Source organism: Tamandua tetradactyla, chromosome 7 (assembly GCF_023851605.1).
Source record: "Tamandua tetradactyla isolate mTamTet1 chromosome 7, mTamTet1.pri, whole genome shotgun sequence".
Classification (NCBI taxonomy): domain Eukaryota; kingdom Metazoa; phylum Chordata; class Mammalia; order Pilosa; family Myrmecophagidae; genus Tamandua; species Tamandua tetradactyla.
The window spans coordinates 93,994,993-94,022,309 of NC_135333.1; the positions used below are offsets into that span (position 1 = coordinate 93,994,993).

Here is a 27,317-nt window from a genome sequence, read left to right on the forward strand (position 1 = left end):
AGTGGGATGATATATTTAAATTACTAAGAGAAAAACTGCCAACCAAGACTTCTATATCCAGCAAAATTTTCCTTCAAAAAGGAGGGAGAAATTAAAATATTCTCAGACAAAAAGTCACTGAGAGAATTTGTGACCAAGAGACCAGCTCTGCAAGAAATACTAAAGGGAGCACTAGAGTCAGAACCGAAAAGACAGAAGAGAGAGGTATGGAGAAGAGTGTAGAAAGAAGGAAAATCAGATATGATGTACATAATACAAAAGACAAAATGGTAGAAGAAAATATTATCCAAACAGTAATAGCACTAAATGTTAATGGACTGAATTCCCCAATCAAAAGACATAGACTGGCAGCATGGATTAAAAAACAGGATCCTTCTATATGCTGTCTACAGGAAACACATCTTAGACTCAAAGATAAACATAGGTGAAAGTGAAAGGTTGGGAAAAGATATTTCATGCAAATAACAACCAGAAAAGAGCAGGAGTGGCTATACTAATATCCAACAAATTAGACTTCAAATGTAAAACAGTTAAAAGAGACAAAGAAGGACACTATCTACTAATAAAAGGAACAATTAAACAAGAAGACATAACAATCATAAATATTTATGCACCAAACCGGAATGCCCCTAAATACGTGAGGAATACACTGCAAACACTGAAAAGGGAAATAGACTCATATACCATAATAGTTGGAGACTTCAATTCACCACTCTCATCAACGGACAGAACATCTAGACAGAGGATCAATAAAGAAATAGAGAATCTGAATATTACAATAAATGAGCTAGACTTAACAGACATTTATAGCACATTACATCTCACAACAGCAGGATACACCTTTTTCTCAAGTGCTCATGGATCATTCTCAAAGATAGACCATATGCTGGGTCACAAAGCAAGTCTTAACAAATTTAAAAAGATTGAAATCATACACAACACTTTCTCGGATCATAAAGGAATGAAGTTGGAAATCAATAATAGGCGGAGTGCCAGAAAATTCACAAATACATGGAGGCTCAACAACACACTCTTAAACAACGAGTGGGTCAAAGAAGAAATTGCAAGAGAAATTAGTAAATACCTCAAGGCGAATGAAAATGAAAACACAACATATCAAAACTTATGGGACGCAGCAAAGGCAGTGCTAAGAGGGAAATTTATTGCCCTAAATGCCTATATCAGAAAAGAAGAAAAGGCAAAAATGCAGGAATTAACTGTCCACTTGGAAGAACTGGAGAAAGAACAGCAAACTAATCCCAAAGCAAGCAAAAGGAAAGAAATAACAAAGATTAGAGCAGAAATAAATGAAATTGAGAACAGGAAAACAATAGAGAAAATCAATACAACCAGAAGTTGGTTCTATGAGAAAATCAATAAGACTGATGGGCCCTTAGCAAGATTGACAAAAAGAAGAAGAGAGAGGATGCAAACAAATAAGATCAGAAATGGAAGAGGAGACATAACTACTGACCTCACAGAAATAAAGGAGGTAATAACAGGATACTATGAACAACATTACGCTAATATATACAACAATTTAGATGAAATGGACGGGTTCCTGGACAGACATGAACAAGAAGAAAAAGATGACCTCAACAAACCAATCACAAGTAAAGAAATTGAATTAGTCATTCAAAAGCTTCCTAAAAAGAAAAGTCTAGGACCAGACGGCTTCACATGTGAATTCTATCAAACATTCCAGAAAGAATTAGTACCAATTCTCCTCAAACTCTTCAAAAAAATCGAAGTGGAGGGAAAACTACCTAATTCATTCTATGAAGCCAACATCACCCTCATACCAAAACCAGGCAAAGATATTACAAAAAGAGAAAACTACAGACCAATCTCTCTAATGAATATAGATGCAAAAATCCTCAATAAAATTCTAGCAAATCGTATCCAACAACACATTAAAAGAATTATACATCATGACCAAGTAGGAATCCCAGGTATGCAAGGATGGTTCAACATAAGAAAATCAATTAATGTAATACACCATATCAACAAATCAAAGCAGAAAAATCACATGATCATTTCAATTGATGCAGAGAAGGCATTTGACAAGATTCAACATCCTTTCCTGTTGAAAACACTTCAAAGTATAGGAATACAAGGGAACCTCCTTAAAATGATAGAGGGAATATATGAAAAACCCACAGCTAATATCATCCTCAATGGGGAAAAATTGAAAACTTTCCCCCTAAGATCAGGAACAAGACAAGGATGTCCAATATCACCACTATTATTCAACATCGTGTTGGAGGTTCTAGCCAGAGCAATTAGACAAGAAAAAGAAATACAAGGCATCAAAATTGGAAAGGAAGAAGTAAAACTGTCACTGTTTGCAGATGATATGATACTATACATCGAAAACCCGGAAAAATCCACAACAAAACTACTAGAGCCAATAAATGAGTACAGCAAAGTAGCAGGTTACAAGATCAACATTCAAAAATCTGTAGCATTTCTATACACTAGTAATGAACAAGCTGAGGGGGAAATCAAGAAACGAATCCCATTTACAATTGCAACTAAAAGAATAAAATACCTAGGAATAAATTTAACTAAAGAGACAAAAAACCTATACAAAGAAAACTACAAAAAACTGTTAAAAGAAATCACAGAAGACCTAAATAGATGGAAGGGCATACCGTGTTCATGGATTGGAAGACTAAATATAGTTAAGATGTCAATCCTACCTAAATTGATTTACAGATTCAATGCAATACCAATCAAAATCCCAACAACTTATTTTTCAGAAATAGAAAAAACAATAAGCAAATTTATCTGGAAGGGCAGGGTGCCCCGAATTGCTAAAAACATCTTGAGGAAAAAAAACGAAGCTGGAGGTCTCGCGCTGCCTGACTTTAAGGTATATTATGAAGCCACAGTGGTCAAAACAGCATGGTATTGGCATAAAGATAGATATATCGACCAATGGAATCGAATACAGTGCTCAGATATAGACCCTCTCATCTATGGACATTTGATCTTTGATAAGGCAGTCAAGCCAACTCACCTGGGACAGAACAGTCTCTTCAATAAATGGTGCCTAGAGAACTGGATATCCATATGCAAAAGAATGAAAGAAGACCCATCTCTCACACCCTATACAAAAGTTAACTCAAAATGGATCAAAGATCTAAACATTAGGTCTAAGACCATAAAACAGTTAGAGGAAAATGTAGGGAGATATCTCATGAAACTTACAATTGGAGGCGGTTTTATGGTCCTTAAACGTAAAGCAAGAGCACTGAAGAAGGAAATAAATAAATGGGAGCTCCTCAAAATTAAACACTTTTGTGCATCAAAGAACTTCATCAAGAAAGTAGAAAGACAGCCTACACAATGGGAGACAATATTTGGAAATGACATATCAGATAAAGGTCTAGTATCCAGAATTTATAAAGAGATCGTCCAACTCAACAACAAAAAGACAGCCAACCCAATTATAAAGTGGGCAAAAGACTTGAACAGACACCTATCAGAAGTGGAAATACAAATGGCCAAAAGGCACATGAAGAGATGCTCAATGTCCCTGGCCATTAGAGAAATGCAAATCAAAACCACAATGAGATATCATCTCACACCCACCAGAATGGCCATTATCAACAAAACAGAAAATGACAAGTGCTGGAGAGGATGCGGAGAAAGAGGCACACTTATCCACTGTTGGTGGGAATGTCAAATGGTGCAACCACTGTGGAAGGCAGTTTGGCGGTTCCTCAAAAAGCTGAATATAGAATTGCCATACGACCCAGCAATACCATTGCTAGGTATCTACTCAAAGGACTTAAGGGCAAAGACACAAACGGACATTTGCACACCAATGTTTATAGCAGCGTTATTTACAATTGCAAAGAGATGGAAACAGCCGAAATCTCCATCAACAGACGAGTGGCTAAACAAACTGTGGTATATACATACGATGGAATATTATGCAGCTTTAAGACAGGATAAACTTATGAAGCATCTAATAACATGGATGGACCTAGAGAACATTATGCTGAGTGAGTCTAGCCAAAAACTAAAGGACAAATACTGTATGGTCCCACTGATGTGAACTGACATTCGAGAATAAACTTGGAATATGTCAATGGTAACAGAGTCCAGCAGGAGTTAGAAACAGGGTAAGATAATGGGTAATTGGAGCTGAAGGGATACAGACTGTGCAACAGGACTAGATACAAAAACTCAAAAATGGACAGCACAATAATACCTAATTGTAAAGTAATCATGTTAAAACACTGAATGAAGCTGCATCTGAGCTATAGGTTTTTTGTTTGTTTGTCTGTTTGTTTGTTTGTGTCTTTTTTTTTACTATTATTATTATTTTTATTTTTTCTCTATATTAACATTGTATATCTTTTTCTGTTGTTTTGCTAGTTCTTTTCCTAAATCGATGCAAATGTACTAAGAAATGATGATCATGCATCTATGTGATGATGTTAAGAATTACTGATTGCATATGTAGAATGGAATGATTTCTAAATGTTGGGTTAATTTCTTTTTTTTTCTTTAATTAATAAAAAAAATAATAGAGGGGACAAAGGGTAAAATAAACTGGGCAGATGGAAATATTAGTGGTCAATGAGAAGGAGCGGTAAGAGGTATGTCTGAGTTTTTTCTTTTTTCTTTTTATTTCCTTTTCTGGAGTGATGCAAGCATTCTAAAAAATGATCGTGATGATGAATACGCAATTATGTAATGATATTGTGAGTCACTGACTATACACCACGTAGGAAATGTATGTGTGTGAAGATTTCTCAGTAAAAATATTAAAAAAAAAAAAAAGAAGAAGAAGCCACAGGGGTCCAAACAGCATGGTATTAAAATTTTTATTTTGACTAGTATATTTCCTAATATAACTTATGTAGACAGCTTAATTGAACACCATAAGTTCATGGAACCCTTAGTAGGTCATGAGATTTTGTTGGTTTGTTCAGAGTTTTGCCCCAATAAATCCCAGTGATTTGAACAGTGAATAAAAAAGTATTTACAAAGTCCCCTTCAGAAAATGGTGAGAAAGGGGGAAAATTCAACTTTCCCAAGTTGAATTCTTGATATTCTCACAAGCAGTGGGGACAATCAAAGCAATAGGCTACGCCCCCAATCTTGGGGTTTGTTCATATGAAACTTAACCCCACAAACGATAGGTCAAGCCTACATAAAATTAGGCCTAAGAGTCACCCTTAAGAGAACCTCTTTTGTTGCTCAGATGTGACCCCTCTCTCCAGCCAACACGACAAGCAAACTCACTGCCCTTCCCCTGTCTACGTGGGACATGACTCCCAGGGGTATAGACCTTCCTGGCAACGTGGGACAGAAATCCTAGAATGAGCTCAGACTCAGCATCAATGGATTGAGAAAAACCCTAGAATGAGCTGAGACTCAACATCAAAGGACTGAGAAAACTTTCTCGATCAAAAGGGGGAAGAGCAAAATGAGACAAAATGAAGTGTCAATGGCTGAGAGATTCCAAACAGATTCAAGAGGTTATCCTGGGGATTATTGTTATGCATTAAATAGATATCACCTTGTTAGTCGAGATGTAATAGAGAGGCTGGAGGGAACTGTCTGAAAATGTAGAGTTGTGTTCCAGTAGCCATGTTTCTTAAAGATGATTGTATAATGATACAGCTTTCACAATGTGACTGTGTGATCGTGAAAACCTTGTGTCTGATGCTCCTTTTATCTACCTTATCAACAGACAAGTAAAACATAGAATAAAATAAATAATAAGAGGAACAAAAGTTAAAATAAATTTAGATTGAAATGTTAGTGGTCAATGAAAGGGAGAGGGAAGGGGTATGGTATGTATGAATTTTTTTCTGTTGTCTTTTTATTTCTTTTTCTGAATAGATGCAAATGTTCTAAGAAATTATCATGATGATAAATATGTGACTATGTGATGATATTGTGAATTACTGATTATATATGTAGAATGGAATGATCATAAGTTAAGAATGTCTGTGTTGTTTGTTGTATTTTTTTTAATTTAAAAATTCATTTAAAAAAATTTTAAAAAACACAGAAAAAATATAAAAGTTCTGACATCCTTTAAGTAGAAAAGGTGGACTGCATACATGAACATATGGGCAATTTCACAGCGAAAAGGGAACTGTGAAATAAGTGTTAAACAGAAATGCTAGAAGTAAAACTCATGAGATGAAAATATCAGAGATGAAAAATTACTTGATGGCTCATCAGTAAACTTAATTCAGCTGAGCAAAGAAAAAAAAACACAGCATGATACTGGCATAGAGACAGACATATCAAACAATGAAACTGAATTAAGAGTTGAGAAATGGGCCCGCAGATCTACGGTCAACTGACTTTTGACAAGATACCCAAGTCCATTTAACGGGGACAGAACAGTCTTTTCAAATAATAGTGCAGGAGTACTGGATACCAATCCAAAAATATAAAAAGGACCCCTATCTCACTCTCTATACAAAAATTAACTCAAAATGGATCAAAGACTTAAACGTAAGAACCACTACAATAAAACTCCTAGAAGAAAATGTAGGGTATCATCTTCAAGATCTAGTGATAGGCAGTAGTTTCTTAGACTTTACACCCAAAGCACAAGCAACAAAATAAAAAATAAATAAATGGGAACCCTTCAAAATGAAATACTTCTTCTATGCTTCAAAGGACTTTGTTAAAAAGCGTAAAAAGAACCAACTAAATAGAAGAAAATATTTGGAAACCACATATCTGATAAGGGTTTAATATCCACAATATATAAAGAAATCTTACAACTCAATAATAAAAAGACAAACAGACCAATTAAAAAATGGGCAAAAGACATGAATAGACATTTTCCCAAAAAGGAAATACAAATGGCCAAGAGCACATGAAAAGACGCTAGGCTTTACTAGCTATTAGGGAAATACAAATCAAAACCACAATGAGAGGTGGGCCACGGGTGGCTCAGCAGGCAGAGTTCTCGCCTACCATGTGGGAGACCCAGGTTTGATTTCCAGTGCCTGCCCATGCAAAAAAAAAAAAAAACAAAACAAAACACAATGAGATAACATCTCACACCTACTAGAATGGTCACTATTATGAAAACAGGAAACTATAAGTGTTGGAGAGGACATGGAGAAATAGGAACACTTAGGTTACAAGGATACTGAACGAGGCTAAAGAATGGGGAGCTGTTGCTTAAAATATGTAGAATGTTTAACTAGGCTGAAAATATAAACTCTTGGAAATGGATAGAGGTGATGGTAGCATGTTATTGTGAGAATAATTAACTACTGAAATGTGTATGAATGTGGTGGGAATGGGAAGTATGGAGTCATATATGTCACCAGAAAGAAAGATGGAGTTTAGAACATGGGAATGTATAACATACTGAATCTTGTGGCGGACAATGACTGTGATTAATTGTAGCAATATAAATGCATTCTTTCATAAACTAGAACAAACATACAACACTATTACAATGAGTTAATAACAGAGGGGTACATGGGAATAAATGTACCTATCGCAATTATGGACTACACTTAACAGTAATATCCTAATAGTCTTTCCTCAACAATAACAAACATACCACACCAATTCCATGGAGTCAATAATAGAGGGGGCTCCAGGGTATAAGATGTGGGTTTTCTTTTTTCTTTCTATTTCTTTTCCAGAGTAATGAAAATGTTCCAAAGTTGACCATGGGGATGTATGCACAATTGCATGATGATACATACAGTGAGCCAATGATTGTATAATTTAGATGGTTTGCGTGGTGTGTGAATAAATCTCAATAAAATTGCATTAAAGAAAAAAAGCATGGGGTTGGAGTAAGAGGCAGTCTTGTACACTGATTTAGGTAATATAAATTGATACATGCTATGAAAGACAAGTCAGCAATATCCTTCAAACTCACTAATACACACACCCTTTGACTCAGCAATTCCATTTCAGGAATTAATCCTCCAAACATACTGTTACATGTGCAAACTGATGCATGAAAGTCCATTCACTGCAGCAGTGTTCATGATAAGTAATAACCTAGCATGCATTTAAGAAGGGATGGTTAAATAAATTATATCTATTAACGGAGGACTAGTTAAATAAATTTGACATCATTCAAGGAGATACTATGCAACCATTAAAGATATGTAGCTTTACTAATTAATGTGGAAGGATCACTAAGATTTATCAAGTAAAAAAATAGCAGATGAAAAACTCTGTAGAGTATAGAGTGCTATTGTTTTTGTGAAAGAAAGGTACACACACTTTTTTGTTTGTATGTTAACAGAAAAATCTCTGGAAGGATACACAAAACCTAGTAAAAGTGGCTGTTTCCTAAGAGGGTAATTAGCTGGCTATGGAGCTGAGTAGGAAAGTGAAATTTCACTGAATACCTCTTACCACCTTTTAAATTTTTGAATTCTTCAACATATGCTTGTATTATACCATTTTTGAATAAGTAAAATATTTTAAATTTCCATCATGGGTTATATTTTTCTTCTAAATGTCCTATTTCAACTCCAGGACTATATTTTTTAATACTAAACTTATTGTCTTAAAGTTCAAATGATCCAAATTTCCTAGTCTAAATAATTTATCAACATAGGTAAAATATTTAATATATTTATAACAAACAAAGATGCACATTTCAAGTCATCTATTTTAGGTCTCTAATTCTGCTTTTCATACATTATATATTCATACACGTGGTTTTTCCTCTTTTTTTTTTTCTTTTCATGGGCAGGCACCAGGGTGGTTTTTCCTTTTCTTTTCTTTAAAGTTATTTTCAAAGTTTGCTTTTCATAAGTCAGCATTCAAAATCATAGGACAGGCAGTCAGGAGACCCAGATTCCGATCCTGGTTTTGCTTCTAATTACCTACCACCTTGGTAAAGCCATTGAGTTAAAGCCTTTTAAGTTTTTTCATCTATATTTAAGGAAACTGGATTTGAGTAATACTTCTCAAATTTTAACCCATGCCTCCCCTGATAATCATAACTCCAACTGCTTCTTTAACATTATTTGAATTCAAAATAAATTTAATATCAAGAGAAAAAAATAAAATAAAAAGAAAATTATTAATCCTACTGTTCATTCTATCATGACTGCTCGCCTGTCTCTCACACACGCATACTTGGGGAAACTGTTCTAGATCATTTCTAATCTCTCTTCAAATCTAAAATACAAATTCCACATATAAGGTCAAGGAATCATCCTTAAATATACTTGCAATTTAATACAGAATACCACACTGTTACCAAGAGGCCTATATAGTTTCAACAAGGATACAAAAATAAAATAATGAACACGGAAATAAAAATTCACATTAAGTCTTTGAGGTGAAGACTTGTCCAGGAGAAAAATATGCAACCATTTTTAAGAATCTGGTAATTTTCATTGGTATGTGATAAACACAGGGTTTTTATCGACAGCCACAGTGTTTAACAATACTGTTTAAAGAACTGGCATCTGCTTCCTAAATCCTCACTCCATAAAACAAGAATTGCTGCCATTGCCAATCAAGTCAATTTGCATTCAGAGAAGTTAATGAACATAAATTCAATTGAAGTTAAGGAGAAATCATATGATACTTAGCTAGGTGACATTTGGGGAGGAGAAGGGCTATTTTTAAATGGGGATAAATTGTTACATCATCAGAATGATCTGGCTACAAACCCAAATCTATAACTTTTAAGCTTTGTGGCCATGGACAACTCTCTTCAACCTACTGAACCTTGTTTTCCATTTCTACAAAATAGGACTACAATATCCTGCATTATCTACCTCTTGATAGCCTTCCTAAGATTATATCAAATAATGGATATGAAAGCCCTTAACAAACTCATGTCAATATTGTTCTAGAATTCAGCTTAGGAAAGATGATGTCTTTAAGCTCTTCTTTCCTTCCATTCTCAGGAACTCTATTACTTATTAATAAGTAATAGAGTTATTATTCTATTTGTTAATATGACTTACGGCTGCTTGTCACTCTCTACTAAGAAGACTAGACCAGCTTCCCAGAAGGCAGGGTTCATGTCTTACTTAATTTGCTATTCCCCAAAAACCTAGCCTGCTACATAGCAGCTGTGGTAAACTAACTTAGTTTACTACAGAGAGATATACCCCATCCTTTAAGAGCACATATAATATCCACCTCCTCTCCCCCAATCATTTTAATGTCTTTAAAATTTGAAGACAATATATTGGGTAGACTGAAATACTAGTGGTCAATGAGAGGGAGGAGTAAGGGATATGGTATGTATGAGTTTTTTCTTTTATTTCTTTTTCTGGAATGATGCAAATGTTCTAAGAAATGATCATGGTAATGAATATATAACTATGTAATGACATTGTGAGCCACTGAGTGTACACCAAGTATGGTATGTTCATATGTTAAGAATGTTTGTGTTTGTATGTTGCTTTGTCAATAAAAAATTTTTTTTTAATTTGAGGACAATTTTTAAAACCTAGCAACTTAACTAAATAGCAATTTTTTTTAATCATGATTTAAAAATCCATGCCCACCAATCATACAAATTTCAGCTAATGTTACCAAAATGATACCATAAAATGAAAAGAAATCCCACCTCTTTGTGATCTTCTACAACTGTCAAGATAGTATCAATGGTATGTAAAATTCCCATAGCCATTACTGTCTTGTCTTCAACTTCTTCATATTCATCACTTTGAAGAACTTTGGCAAATATCTCAGCCTATGAAAGTAACATTAAAATATTCAACAATCAGTATTGCTATATCCCCCCACTATTATAAATTAACAAGAGCTTCCAGTTCTTCACAAAAGGGCAATATTATACTAAATATCAGCATTGCTTAATCTCTAAATTCTGGACTTGCCTACTGAATCATATCTTTTCTTATAATGACAGAACTTGCCATGTTTTAAATAGAGCCATTTTTTTCCATTATTCAGTGAACAGAGTAAATTATAAGTAAGCTGTTACAATCAGAAAATTAATATTTATCTTTGGTTTGTCATTAAGTGAATAAACTCAAAATCTAGGTAAAATGAAATCAAGTGACACTAAAATGAAAAATTCAAAAGGTTTAGAAGGTGAAGTCAAGGAATAACCCAGAAGACAAAACAAAAAGAAGAGACACGGAAAACAGGAGAGAAAACATAAAAATATTAGACACCCAATCCAGACCCGTATATTCACTATCAGAAATATGGAACAGAAAAAATGGCAGGGAGAAATTTATCAAAGAAGTAATACAAAAAATTACCCAAAATTGAAGGAAATGAGTTTCCAGTTTGAAAGCCCAGAAAGTGAAATTAAAGGGCCCACATCAAGGCACATTACTATTAAATTTCACAATATTATAGATGAAAAGAGATGATCCTAAACGTTTGCACATTAAGGGAACAACAAAAATAAAAGGTAACATACAAAGGAAGTAGAATCAGGATAGCAACAAGCTTCAACAACAGCACCAGATACTAGAAGACAACAGAGCAATGTTTTCAAAATACATTTCCAATCTACAATTCTATACCCAATATCACTGTGTGGATAGAGAAGTCATTTTTAGAAATGGCAGGCTTCAAAAATATGCCTTTCTTTTACTCCTTTTTGTGGAAGCTACTGGAAAATGTCTCAAGAAAATAAGAGTAAACCAAGAAAAAGACATAAGATCCAAGGGAAGACAGAGCCAATGCAGGGCAGAAATAAAAAGAGAAGACCCAGGATGAAAAATATGTGTAAGTCGTAGGGAACAGCTAGTCCTCATTAAAACAGAAGGATGTAATGCTCCAGGAGAGAGACAACAATAAGGGAAAATAGAACTGATATCTGAATATATGGAAAATATATTTATAGGCACTTGGCAAGTGTATGAAGTATTTAGAAAAAAAATTAATGAGTACATAGAGAAATGGGTAAATGAAAATAAAAACCCATTCATTAACTTTAAGAAAAACAAAATTATAAAAAAAGGTGTTGTAATGAATGTATGATTTCACTCAGCAGTACAGCATTTACATTGTTGTAACACTATAAATACTGCTTACTGATTTAACCAAACATGAGGGAGAGAAATGAAGGGTGAAGAAAAATGCATGGTATGGATGAAATAAGTTATCTTCCACAACAGACGGCAGTCAATAAAAGCAAATCATTCCTGGACCCTGCACTTCCAAAAAAAAGCAAATCAGCAAGAATCGAAAATATTAGAATTTATTTTCAAAGACATAGGTAAACAGAGCAAAAACCTAGCAAAGGTGAGACTAGGCAGCATTAGTAAGCATAACTTTGGAATGAAGAAAGATGGAGAAGACTGCTGTTTTTCATTAAAAGCTTTTTATAATTACCTACAGGTATTACTTTGATAACAATAATTACTCTTATAAATAAATGTGGAAAATAAAGCTGAGGGAAACAAAAGTTTATTTATCCACAATTTTGACAATCAATCTCAAATAATTACTAATTATCATATGATAATGCTTTTAAATATATTTCAAGTTTAATCAATGGTTTTAACAATCTGAAGATTCTTTTAGAACTAATTTTACAACCCCTAAAAAAATACCTAGTATCTACATGAAGGCTCAAGAGTTCATAAACAACCTTATACCATTTTTTAAAAATACTTTTTACAGTCAAGAAAGAAAACATCAGAAAGTCAATTCCTCTTACTATTAGGAAAAAAAAATCACTGTAGTAAGTGTTCAAGATATTACAATTCGGCTTAAATACTGAAAGATTATTTTACAATCTTATGGGGGTTATTTATTTATATTATTCGAGGCTGTTATACCAAACTAATATAAAACTTTGCCCAGTCTTACCAAGTGTTGGGTCATATCAACAGCGATTGAAGCCACCTCTTGACTGTACTCACAAATCATCTTCTGGATAACATTAGTAACATCATCATTTTCTGTCTCTCTAACAATATGCAACAGCTCCTGCATAATAGACCTCACATATGGCTTCATATATTCTTTAGCTAATGCAATAAAACAAAGTTAGTAACAATCAGCCATTGGCAGGTGGTAAATTAATTTGGTCACAAGGCAAAGTGACACAAGGTAATAAATAAGGTTTTAGATACACATTTACTCTGTGATAAATATGTTATAAAGTTGTACCAAAATAATTTTCACCAATGCATCAATTATCTCAAGAGTAACACAAGGATAAGCAGTACTACAAAGAAGAGAACTGCCCTGCCCAAAATGCCAATGGCCTCCACTGAAAAAGTCCAATTACACAAATGCTCTGTCATCAGCATAACTTGAAGAACGTGAATATGGTATCGGGACATTAATATAAAATATCATATAAAGACTATACTCAATGCTGATGGGGCCCATTCCCTGCCCTATCCTTCCACGTACCCCTTCTCAATATTCACCGTTGAATAGTGATGTACTAGCTCACATTCTTCATAAAGTCGAATTTACTTTCAAAGGTTTATTTGAACTTTGAGGAGAACCTTTGCCTAAAGAAGCAAATAAGATATCTGTGTTCTTACCCATTGAAATACCACTTGCTACTTTCAGAATGAGCAAAATCATAGTATCCTTGGGTTAAGAGGTAATCTTGAAGCCATCTAGTACAACTCTCAGAAATTTAAAGAGGTGGAAACCTAAGCCTTGGCAGATCACTTGCCCAGGTTTATATTATATGGCAAGTCAGCAGCAAAATTAACATTTAGATGCCCAAGTCTCTTAATTCCCAGTCTTCCCTAGGCCCAAAAATATCAATTTGTTCCTTAATCTAAAATTATTCTGGAAACCACAGTCAACTGGAACTCCTGAGAAGAGTTATAAGGATAAATTCATATAAAATTCTGAGGTGGCAAAAGCTAAGAAATCCAAACCCTGATCACTAAGACTAAGGAAACATCCTTATTAGGGCAGGAAGGCAAAGTAAGTATTTGAGAACACCACTCAGAAGAAAAAAAAAAAAGAGGAAAGAAAAAATCTTCTAAAAGGTAGATGCTTTACCTTGTATCTGGTTAGAAATTAATGACTGAAGAGCAAGGGCAGCTTCTACTTTGACAGGCATCTCTTTATCTTCGATCAGGCTCTTCTTTGCTAGCTCAACCGCATTTCTTAGATTAAGTTCATTATGGAACTTCAAAGAACTGAATGCATGAAGTACCCAACAGGACTATATTATAAAAAGAAAGTTTAAGTCAGGAGCTTTTAGGATTATGGCATTCTGTAATAATGCCATACATACAAGAACTTCTTAATCTGCAAAATATCAATAATTATACTAAGTGTTATTTATTTGTTTTTAGAGCTGCGAATTTTAGCCTAAGTTCTTAACTTCTGGTTGCCCCATTCTTTTTATAAGAAAGGCAGTGTCATTATTTCTAAGTTACCTATATGCAACACCACTTTTCAAGGAAAGAGGAAAAGAAGTAAAAGGAAATTTAAGTATTTTCAGGGAAAAAAATCTTGCTTATGCTTTTAAAAAATATTATAATTCAGAACTCATTTCTTATTTATATATAAATGCTACTACAAAACCAGTGATTGAAATTAATTTGCTGGCCTTCACACTGTGGTGAAACAGTATCTTCCCTCATAATAACTTGGTTAGCAAAACTTCCTTTTATCACTAACATAAGGTATACTAAATATACCTTAGTTATATTAAATACTAAGATTAAATAATAAAAAATACTAAAGATTTTTCAACCTTGCATAGCTTACTAAGTTTTAAACCATTACACCATAAAATCATACATATTTTTAGTTTATTTACTCTCCATGTACACATAACACAATCAACAGTAATCTGAATTACTAAAGCCTCTTGGCAAGAGAATTATAATTCATAGTCTCTCAAAGACAGCAACACAACTATAAAAACATTCTGTGCCCTCAGTACCCTGATCTACACTGTTCAAATATTTCTCTAATGAATACTATTATGTTTGTAAAATGTTTTGTACATTTTATGTACAAGGCATTATTAACATATGCTGTCTTTAGTAAGGCATTTTTTGTGTGTTGATGTAGTTACAAAGAGTTTGAATTAGAATTCTACTTTTATTTTTCCAAAAATATATTGATTCTAAAAACAATCTACATTTAAGACATAAGTAAATTTACATGGATTATTTTCTCCCTTTCACTAAAGCAACATCTACCTGTTATGATGGAAGTCAAAATCAATTTTTGAACCAAATTAGACTTCATGCTGTTTCAGACAATGAAAATGAATTTGTTTATGAATTTATATTATGCATTGCTGTAACATTATCCTTCTCAATCTGCATGTTTTGCAAATACAGCAAATTAGACTAGGGCAGAAAATGTAAACAGCCAGAACTAAAATTCAAAACTCCTTTTATTTACTAGCTTGTTTTTTATTCAATAATTGATATTACAATAACAGACATTCTAATGGATTTCATTCCATTTCAGTAATTGGTGAAATGTCATTTATCTAAGAACACTCATTTCAATAATGATCTCTCTGATGAAAATTTTAAGATACATAACGAAAATATGGAAAACTTACTCGAGCTCGAATATATCCCAGGTTAGACAATAACAATGGAAATACATGATTCTGCAGCAACAACTCCATTTGGTCCTTGAATAAATTCTTCTGTTAAATGGAAATTTAGTTTCAACTTATCAATGTATTTTCATACACAAGAATCAATTCCTAATAAATTATTAATAAATAATTTAATATACTTCTAGTCACAATTTTACAAAAATTATTTAACCTACATATTGCATGTTTTAAAACAAGACAGAAAAAGTACCTTAGAAAATATCTGACATTGATTAATTTTTGTAGAAAAAAGAATTAACAATCAAGTCGTTTAGTGTCCTTTTTTGCACAGTATTTCAAACTGAGAAAATGATGTGACATTTTCTTTTTCAATAAAGAAACAGGTCACAGAAAGAATAGTACTTATAGCCAACTCAATTATCCAGAAACAGTCACCAATCTTCAATTATCCATAACTTTCTGATTCTCTCATTTGCCTATTCATTTGGGGATTTATTAAGGACACAAAATTTTTACTATAGTAACCTTTAATAAAATATCAGCTAGCGAACCAATCACATGCAGGGCTCCATCTTTCTTCCTGGGATCAAAGTTTGGGTCTGTTAGGATTTGATAACAGAATGCCATCATTTTTGGCAACACCTAAAGAAATAAAAAAAATCCATTTTAGTTTAGAAGGGCTTTCATTACCATACCATAGGTATCAAATATGATGAACAAATTTTCATAAATAAGGTCCTAAATTGACTTTTATCAAACAATCATAACCTCAATAAGGTATAATTTATTAAGAAAACAGAATAACCAGAGATACTCTACCCCTTTCACTTATGAGAAAAATAATTTTAAATTATAGATTATAACAAATAACAATAAAATTTTTCAAATACTACAGGTAGACCATCAAATCAATATATGTGACCTTGTAGTTTAGACTTAAAGAAAATTAGTACATACCTCTTTTCTTTTCTTTGCAGCAGTATACAAGAGAGTCTGGGCTGCACTGGTAGGAGAAGCATAATCTTCAAAAATATCTAAGATTTCAAAAGGTTAAACAAGGTAGTAAAATACAATTACTACGTATATATTTTACACCCAAATTCAAGAAATAAAATATTCTAAACATGACACTGGTTTAAAGCACAAAAGCTAAGGACACATCACCCCATGTTCTCATGCGCAACAATATTATCAATATCTACAATTTTCCTTTTAAACAATCAATTACTGAAAACAATACATATTAGGCCTATTCAGAGCACCAGTAATGTGCTTTCCTTATTTCTAGATCAAAAACAACAAAAAATTATTTAGTGCTTATATATCTAATGTGGTTAAAAGGAGAAACTTCAGGCTATATTTATGTTACAAGAATAAAAACTTTAAAAAACAATAAGCAGAGACTTGCGGGAAGATGGCTGACTTGAGTAGCTTAAGATTAGCCATGCTCCACAGAAAAGTTAGAGAAGGACAGGAGGATGACTGAGGCAGGAACTTGGGAGCGCGGCTGACCCAGGAGAGCCTTCTCTACCACATGTGGCAGCCCTGGTTGCAGGAACCAAGGAATTGAGAGGCAGAAAGCTGGAACCTGGCATGGAGACATGGAGCCACAGAGCCCGCAGGAGTATATGGATGGGAGTGCGGGACTAGGATGTAAGCCAGGCCATGTTTCTTGGACACGCAACCCACACAAGCACAGCCCAGTGAATGATGACTCACTCCACAACACAGGTACCTGAATCCAGTCACCTGCTCCTGTTCCCCAGGGTCCAGGCGCCCCCACCCCACCAGCCCCAGTGCACGTACCTACCCTACATTCCCACCCAAAGTCCAGCCCAACCCACCTCTCCAGCACACATCCAGAACACTATCTCCCCCTCCCTGTTGCCTGCAGGCTGTTGCCAAGGCATGAAAGTTGCAAGCACTAACCTCTACACCTAGGCTACCCCAGGCCCTGCCCATAGTGTCACACAGCCTGACTCCACCCTCCTCGAGCTCACTGCATCCCTTTACAGCACTCCCAGAACCACGCATGCACACAGGCCCCCAATAATGTCATTCAGCTCTGGGATCTGCACTTTACAGCAGTCCTAGAACCACGCATGCACGCAGCGCTCAGCCTATTTTTCCAGCTCTGAGAAAGTGCCGACCACTGCAACAGGTCACATATGCCCCCAATCCACAAATGCATAACATTGACCTCCTGCAACAACTCTACGCATGCACACAATAGGCCCCATACCTTAGACCAGCACACACCAGGGTTACGCCCCCCCAGACCAGTGTCTCGCACAGCTACATCCTCCTTGACAGCTGGGCGCCCACATTCACAAGCATAGGTTTAACATCCCCAACCTGCACCGATACTAGTCCTGAAATAAATCACCATACTGAGTGCTCCACCCCATGCCCTGCTCCCTGTTGTACAACCATCCCGCAAACACAAGGCCTTAGACTACTGAAAGAAATCAACTTCCAAAGTAAATCAATCAAGATATTTACATGCCACAAAGAGAGCAGAAGATCACAAGCATATCACAATGCAGATAGATATGGCCATGCCTAACGACCAAATTAAAACACCAGAGGAGACGCAGACATCGGAACAACTAATCAAAGATGTTCATACACCTCTAGTTAATAAAATAAGTGTAATAGCAAATGACACAAAGGAGATCAAGAAGAGAGTAGAAGAGCACAGAGGAATTTGAAAGAATAAATAGAAAAATAGCAGAAATCACAGAGATTAGACTCTGTTGACCAAATAAAAAACATACTAGCAGCACATAACACCAGATCTGAGGAGATGGAAGAAAGAATAAGTGATACAGAGGACAGGATTATTGACTTTGAAGATTCAAAACAGCAAATGGCAAAAAAAGACGGAAATAACTGAATGGGAACTCAGGGAAATGACAGAAAAAACAAAGCACACAAATACAAGAATCACTGGTGTCCCAGAAGGAGAAGGAAGGAGTATAGGGCTAGGAAGAGTAATTGAGGATATAATGGGGGAAAACTTTCCAACCCTTATAAAGGACATAAATATACAACTCAAAGAAGCCCAAAGGACTCCAACAGAATAAATCAAAATAGGCCTTCCCCAAGGCACATACTAATCAGTCTGTCAAATGTTGAAGAAAAGCAAAAAATCCTGAAAGCAGCAAGAGAAAAACAATCCACTATATCCAAGGGAAATCAAATCAGACTGAGTTCAGAATACTCAACTAGCACCCTGGAGGCGAGAAAAGAACAGTACGATATATTCAAGATCACAAAAGAGAAAGACTTCCAGTCAAAAATTCTGTACCCAGCCAAACTGTCCTTCAAAATGAGGGAGAGATAGATTAAAATTTTCACAAACAACATCTTGAAGGAATTTCTCAACAAGAGATGAGCCCTACAAGAAATAATAAAAGGAGTTCTGCCAGCTGAAAAAATAAAAAAAGACAGGAGAAGGAGTTCTGGAGGAGGGCACAGAATTGAAGAGTACCACTAAGGGTAACTTAAATAATACAAAGAGAAAGAGGGAATAGAATACATAGATCTGACAAATAAAATAAAGATAAGATGGTGGAATCAAAAAACAACGTTTCAGTAATAACATCGAATGTTAACGGAATAAACTCACCAAATAAAAGATACAGATTGGCAGAATGGACTAAGAAACATAATTCAGCAATATGCGGCTTAAAAGAGAATCATCATAGACACAAGGATACAAATAGATTGAAAGTGGAAGGATGGAAAAAGATTTTCCATGAAAGTTGTAACCAAAAGAAAGCAGGAACAGCTATACTAATATCGGACAAAATAGACTTTAAATGTAAAGACATCATAAGACACAAAGAAGGACACTATATACTAATTAAAGGGTCAATTCACCAAGAATATACAACAATCATAAATGCTTATGCTCCCTATCAAAGAGCTCTGAAAGTACATATGACAGACATTGGCAAAACTGAAGGGAGCAGTAGATGTTTCAACAATAAAAGTAGGAGGTTTCAATATACTGCTCTCCTCTATAAACAGAACAACCAGAGAGAAGATCAACAAGGAAATAGAGAAGTTAAATAACTTCATACATGGATTAGACCTAATAGACATATATAGGTCACTTCACCCCAAAGCACAAGGCTATACATTCTTCCCTAGTGCTCATGGAACATTCTCCAGGATAGATCACATGCTGGGGCAGAAACTTATAAATTTGAAAACACTGAAATCATTCAAAGTACTTTCTCTGATCACAATGGGATGAAGCTGGATGGATCTCAAAAATCACCAAAGAACAAGACCATTCACAAATATATGGAAATTAAATAACACAAGTCTTAAACAACCAGTGGGTCAAAGAAGAAATTGTTAGAGAAATCAGTAGCTATCTGGAGATGAATGAAAATGAGAACACAATTTATCAGAACTTATGGGATGTGGAAAAGGCTGTGCTAAGAGGGAAATTCATAGCCCTAAATGCCTACATTAAAAAATAAGATGGAGCAAAAATCAAGTACTTAACAAAAAAACAGGAGGAACTTCAGAAAGAACAGCAAACTAACACCAAAGCAAATAGGAGAAAAGAAATAACGAAGATTAAAGCAGAGATAAATGAATGGAAGAAAAAAAGAACAATAGAAAGAATCAATAAAATCACCAGTTGGTTCTTTGAGAAAATCAATAAAACTGATGGGCCACTAGCAAGACAGATAAAGAAAAAAAGAGAGAGGAAGCAAATAAACAAAATCAGAAATGAGAAGGGGTGCGTTACCGCAGAGCCTGGGGAAATGAAAGAAATCATAAGAGGATGCTATAAACAGCTATACGCCAACAACCTAGACAACGTAGATGAAATGGACAAATTTCTGGAGACACACAAACAAGCTATACTGACTCAGGAAGAAATAGAAGATCTCAACAAACCAATCACAAGTAAAGAGATTCAATCAGTCATCAAAAATCTTCCTACAAAGAAAATCCCAAGGCCAGATGGCTACACAGGGAAATTTTCACAAACATTTCAGAAAGAACTAACCCAATCCTGCTCAAACTTTTGCAAAAAACTGAGGAAAAAGGAATACTACCTAACTCATTTTATGAAGCTAATATCATTTTAATACCATAACCAGGTAAAGATGCTATAAGAAAGGAATACTACAGGCCAATCTCCCTAATGAACACAGATACAAAAATTCTCAAAAAAACATTAACATACTGAATCTAACAGCACATTAAAAGAATTATACACCATGACCAAGTGGAGTTTATACCAGGATGCAAGGATGGTTCAACACAAGAAAATCAATTAATATAATACAGTACATTAAGAAATAAAAGGGAAAAATCACATGATCATCTCGATTTATGCTGAAAAAGCATTTGACAAAATTCAGCATCCCTTTCTAATAAAAACACTCCAAAAGATAGGAATCAAAGGTAACTATCTCAATATGGTGAGGGGAATATATGAAAAACTAATAACCAGCATTATAATAACCAATGAAGAGAGACTGAAAGCCCTCCCCCAAGATCAGGTACTAGACAATGATGCCCACTGTCACCACTGTTATTCAACACTGTGCTAGAAATTCTAGCTAGAGCAATCAGGCAGGACAAAGAAATAAAAGGCATCCAAACCAGAAAGGAAGAAGTAAAACTCTCATTATTTGCAGATGATATGATACTATACTTGGAAATCCTGAGAAATCTACTGCAAAGTTACTTGAGCTAATAAACAAATTCAGCAAGATGGCAGGATATAAAATTAATGTGCAAAAATCAGTAGCATTTCTATACACAAGCGGTGACCTAGCTGAGGAGTCAGTTAAGGAAAAAATTCCATTCAAAATAGCAAATAAAAGAATCAAATATTTAAGAATGAACTTAACTAGGAACGTAAAGGACTTGTACACAGAAAACTACATAACATTGCTAACAGAAATCAAAGGAGATCTAAATAGGTGGAAAGACATTCCCTGCTCATGGATAGGAAGGTTAAATATAGTTAAGATGTCAATCCTCCCCAAATTGATCTACAGATTCAACACAGTAGCAATCAAAATTCCAACAACGTACTTTGACAATTTGGAAAAGCTAACTACCAAATTCATCTGGAAGGGAAAGAGATCCCAAATTGCTAAAAGTATCCTCAAAGAGAAGAACGAAGTGGGAGGATTAACACTCCCTGACTTTAAAATCTGCTATAAAACCACAGTGGTCAAAACAGGTTCGTACTGGCACAAAGACAAAAGCACTGACCAACAGAATCAAATTGAGAGTGCAGAAATAGACCAACAGATGTTTGGTCAACTGATTTTTGACAAGACCCCCAAATCCTCTGAACTGGAACAAAATTGTCTTTTCAATAATTGGACAAGGAAGAAGGTTATCCTGGAGGTTATTCTTATGCATCAAGTAGATATCACCTTGTTGTTCAAGATGTAGTGGAGAGGCTGGCGGGAACTGCCTGAAAATGCAGTGCTGTGTTCCAGTAGCCATGTTTCTTGATGATGATTGTATAATGATATAGCTTTCACAATGTGACTGTGTGATTGTGAAAACCTTGTGTCTGATGCTCCTTTTAGCTACTATATCAACAGAAGAGTAGAACATATGGAATAAAAATAAATAATAGGGGGAACAAATGTTAAAATAAATTCAGTTTGAAATAGTGGTAAATGAAAGCGAGGGGTAAGGGGTATGGTACGTATAGTTTTTTTTTCTCTATTATCATTTTATTTCTTTTGCTGTTGTCTTTTTATTTCTTTTTCTAAATCGATGCAAATGTACTAAGAAATGATGAATATGCAACTATGTGATGATATTAAGAATTACTGATTGTATATGTAGAATGGAATGATATTTAAATGTTTTGTTTGTTAATTTTTTTAATTAATAAAAAAAGTTAAGAAAAAATAATAATAATAATTGGACAAGGAAGAATTGTATATCAATAGCCAAGAGAATGAAAGAGGACCCCTATCTCACACCCTACACAAAAATTAACTGAAAGTAGATCAAACACCTAAATATAAGAAATAGCACCATAAAGCTTCTAAAAGAAAATATAGGGAAACATCTTCAAGACCTACTAATAGGAGGTAGTTTCCTAAACTTTATACCCAAAACACAAACAACAAAAGAAAAAATGAGAATTTCTCAAAATCAAATGCTTCTGTACCTTAAAAGACTTTGTCAAAAAGGTGAAGTGGCAGCCAACTCAATGGAAGAAAATATTTGGAAATCACATCTCAGACAAAGGTTTGATTTTCTGTACATACAAAGAAATCATACAACTCAACAACAAAAGATTATAAAATACCAATTATATAGCCAATTATAAAATGGGCTAAAGATATGCATAGGCATTTTTCTGAAGAGCAAATATAGATGGCTCAAAAGCACATGAAGAGATGCTCATTTTCCCTGGCTATAAGGGAAATGCAGATGAAGATGACAATGAGACACCACCTCACACCTATAAGAATGGCTGCTGATAGACAGGAAACTATAAATGTTGGAGAGGATGTGGAGAAACTGGGACACTTATGTACTGCTAGTGAGAATGTATAATGATGCAACCACCATAGAAGACTGTTTGGAGGTTCCTTAGGAAACTAAATATCAAGTTGTCCTATGACCCAGCAATAGCACCACTTGGTATATAACCAGAAGAATGGAAAGCAATGGCATAAACAGACATTTGCACACCAATGTTCATAGCACCATTATTCACATCTGCCAAAAGACGGAAAGAAACCAAATGCCCATAAACAGTGAATCAACAAAATGTGGTATATACAATGGAATACGATGCAGCAGTAAGACAAAATGACATCCTGAAGCACATGGCAAGTTGGATGAGCTTTGAGGACGTAATGCTGAGCAAAATTAGCCAGACACAAAAGGATAGATACTGTATGAGTCCACTTTTATGACTAGCACAAAGGTATAATGAGAGGCTTATAATATAGACTATAGGGACTTAGAGATACATAGAAGCTACAGATGAGTAAACCGTTAGCTAATGAGGTTGAACTCCAACGTAAGGGAATAAATAGGAGCAAAGGTGATTCTCTAGTGGGTCTAGAAGTAATATTACCATATTGAAGATGAAGAAGATTGAAAGGGGTTTATAGACCTATGTGTCCCACTGATTCACACTAGAAATATGAATGAGCTCTCATAAGAATTACTTCAAAGATATGATTCTTATATAAAGAATGTTTAAGTCCAGGGTACAGGGGAACACCGTTATTGCATGTTATGAGCTACATTCAAAAGGAAACCATAAGCACTACCACAGCAACAACAGAGGTAAATAATGGGGTGAAGGACAAGAGCTAAGAGGAGGTTGAGATTTCCTATTTGGCGAGGGTGTGTTTATTGGTTTTCTGTCTCTTGGGAACGAAGAAATTATCTAAAATTGAGAATGTTCATGGACTTTGGACTTTGGGCCTTCTACATGATGCCCGATAAATGCAGGTGGTTGAAGGATGCACTGATGGAGAGGTAGATTGATGAACGATGGAGTATACCTATGAACGAAGAGTGTGCTGCTACAAAAAGGAACAAAGCTGTGAGGCATGCAACGATGTGGATGAACATGTGGAACATTTGGTGAGACAAAATAAGCCAGAAACAAGAGAACAAGAATGGTATAGTCACCTTTAGAAAATGCTTAAAAGAAAACAAGATTTTCTTAGACTGTAAGAAAATCTAGATTGTAAGCTTTTAAAGCAAACACATTAAGTTCGGGGTGGTGATTATTATTTCTGGATCTTGAGAAGCTGTTTTATATATATAACCTGATATTTATAAATAAGAAGGAAGCCGAACAGGTTGGGGTGAAAGTAATTCAGAACATAGGGGTAAGGAAGACAGTGTCTATATTTTAGAACCACACGTACTCTTTGAGACCAATGGAAGAAAGGTTTATTTGATCTGAACTGAAATTTTCTGTGGTGCATAAACCAATTCAACCTATCTGTATAGCTCATTTGAACAAATGAAACACAGGAAGCACAGAATAAGAAAGAGGTCCTTTAATCCTGTATAGATTATTACAATGCCTGGAAACATCCTAGAGTATATTAAGCAGATAATCAAAAGGCACTGGCAAAGTTCCCTGAGGGAGGGGAGAAAGAATATGGAACTATTAAACCTTACCATCAGGGAATGCCCTGATATTGTGTCAAACTTTAGGGATACCCAAATCAATAGGCCATGCCCTTGATCATAAGGCTTACTCTTGTCACGCTTACGTAGGTAGTGGAGAAGTAGACTACCTATAGGCATGCCTAAGAGTTACTTCTGGAGGACCTCTGTTGTTGTTCAGATGTGGCCTCAGTCTCTCTAAGCCCAAATCTACAAGTGAAACCACTGCCCTCCCCCCTACATGGGACATGAAAACCAGGAGTGAAAGTCTCCCTGGCAACATGAGAGAGTACTCCCAGGGATGAATCCAGACTTGGCACGGTGGGATCAACAATTATATCCTGGCCAAAAGGGGGAAAAGAAGTGCAATTAATGAAGTATCAGTGGTAGAGGAGTTCAAATACAGTAGAGAGGCTACTCTGGAGGTTGCTCTTACGTAAGCTTCAGGTAGAACTTGCTACCTATCATAACCTGCCAACTACCAATCAGGATCATTCCAGACAATCCTAAAGAACACCTAAGCAATATATAAGATTCCACAAGGGTTCCATGCACTAGCGTAACTTTCCAGAAACATACAACAGTCCCCAGTCCAGGTAAGTCCTGAAACATAGCCCAGCCTCTCCAGAACATCAGACAGTCCCATCTCCCTACTCCATATTAGTGACAGATCCTTCCAATATTAAAAATTTAGAATGGCCATAGCCCAAACAACCCTAAAGAGAGGTATGGAAAGATCAAAAGTGATGGTGGAATTATACATAGAAAATAGGACTTAACAAATGAATATGACTGCTGAATCATTAAATTGATATCTCTTTTTGTCTCCAGTATTTTAGAACAACTAGAAGCAAAAAAACCTAAAATTGTGAAATTGTAACCCATTTCTGAAATATGTTCTACAACTAATTGTGTGGCTGTGCTTTGAAATCTATAGCTTTTTTGTATATATATTATTTTCCACAAAAAAAGAAGGAAAAAAAGTCGATTTTGATGATAAAAAAGTATTTAAGTCCTCTTAGCCTCCTACATTCTGAAGCAGCTAGAAGGAAAAATATAAGAGGATCATATGGTAGCCCATGACAAACTCTGGTATCTGTCCTGTAACTACTTGTTGAAGAGTGCTTTGAAAACCATCGCTTTGTATATTTCTTTGCTTTGTATATATGGTATACTATACAATAAAAAACATTTTAAAAAATTTAAAAAAAGGAAATAAACAAAAAACATAGAATTGTTCAAACCAATAAATCCTACTGCAAACAATGGACTACAGTTAATAGTAAAATTTGTGCTGAGAGATAGAAAGATAAACAAAAAATTCTCATGGAGCTTACATAGTGAGAGACATAAACAGATTATTCACATACACAAATAGATAAGGTTCAGAAGAAATGTAAAACAGAGTAAAGAAATAGAGAGTATCAGGATATGGAGAAGCTATTAAACAAGGTGTCAAGGAAAGCCTCTCCAATTCTCTGGTAGGGTAACATTTAAGCAAAGATTAAAAGAAATGAGGGAAAAAGCAATCCATGGAAATCTAAAGATAAAGCACTCCAACAAAGGAACAGCAAGTATAAAAGCCTTGAGGGATTTCGAGGACAGTGCTTGGCTCAGTGGATAGGTTCAAAAGGTACTCAATAAAATAACTATTCACTGAATACAGACCTATTTAGCATAACATATCACTTAATATCATGACGCTAATCGCAAATTTCAGATTAGGGAGCTTTATATAAGAATATGAAAAGTTGAGCAGTATGTTGTCCTAGTTTGCTAGCTGCTGGAATGCAATATACCAAAAAGAGAATGGCTTTTAAAAAGGGGAATTTAAGAAGTTGCAAGATTTACAGTTCTAAGGCTGAGAAAATGTCCCAGTTAAAACAAATCTATAGAAATGTCCAATCTAAGGCATCCATCCAGGGAAAGATACCTTGGTTCAAGAAGGCTGATGAAGTTCAGGATTTCTCTCTCAAGTGAGAAGGCACATGGTGAACAGTCAGGGCTTCTCTCTCAGCTGGCAGGACACATGGCGAACACGGTGTCATCTGCTAGCTTTCTCTCCTGGCTTCCAGTTTAATGAAGCTTCCTGGGAGGCATTTTCCTTCTTCATCTCCAAAGGCTGCAGGGTGGTGGACTCTCTGTTGCGCGGTGCTGCAGCATTCTCTGCTCTCTCTGAATCTCCCATTCTTCAAAACATTTCCTCTTTTTTTTTTTTCAACATGTGCAGGCACTGGGAATCGAACCCTGGTCCTCTGGCATCACAGGCAAGCATTCCTGCCTGCTGAGCCACCGTGGCCCACCCAACATTTCCTATTTTATAGGACTCCAGTAACTAATCAAGACCCTCCCAAATGAGTGGAAACATGTTGTCACCTAATCCAGCTTAATAACCACTCTTGATTAAATCATATCTCCAGGGAATTGATCTGATTACAGTTTCAAACATACAGTATTGAATAGGGATTATTCTGCCTTTATGAAATGGAATTTAGATTAAAACATGGCTTTTCTAGGGGACATACATCCCTTCAAACCAGCACATATGTGAATATACCCATGTTTCAATATGAAAAAGACTGTCTTTGTCTCAACATGTAAGATATAAAATGAAAACATAATCATAACAGTAAACATTATTTTTTGAGCACTTACTCTATGGTAGGCACTATAC

At 35.1% G+C, this 27,317-nt stretch overlaps 1 protein-coding gene across 1 annotated transcript in view; it reads right to left on the reverse strand.

The window, feature by feature from the left end:
* Window positions 1–27,317, reverse strand: part of IPO8 (importin 8) — a 172,083-nt gene that overhangs the window by 100,007 nt on the left and 44,759 nt on the right. The window contains exons 11-16 of the mRNA XM_077170434.1: window positions 16,445–16,521; window positions 16,013–16,129; window positions 15,485–15,574; window positions 13,954–14,119; window positions 12,790–12,950; window positions 10,565–10,690 (exon numbers count right to left, since the gene is read on the reverse strand). Coding sequence (XP_077026549.1) covers window positions 10,565–10,690; window positions 12,790–12,950; window positions 13,954–14,119; window positions 15,485–15,574; window positions 16,013–16,129; window positions 16,445–16,521 — 737 coding nt within the window. The remainder of the gene's footprint in view (window positions 1–10,564; window positions 10,691–12,789; window positions 12,951–13,953; window positions 14,120–15,484; window positions 15,575–16,012; window positions 16,130–16,444; window positions 16,522–27,317) is intronic.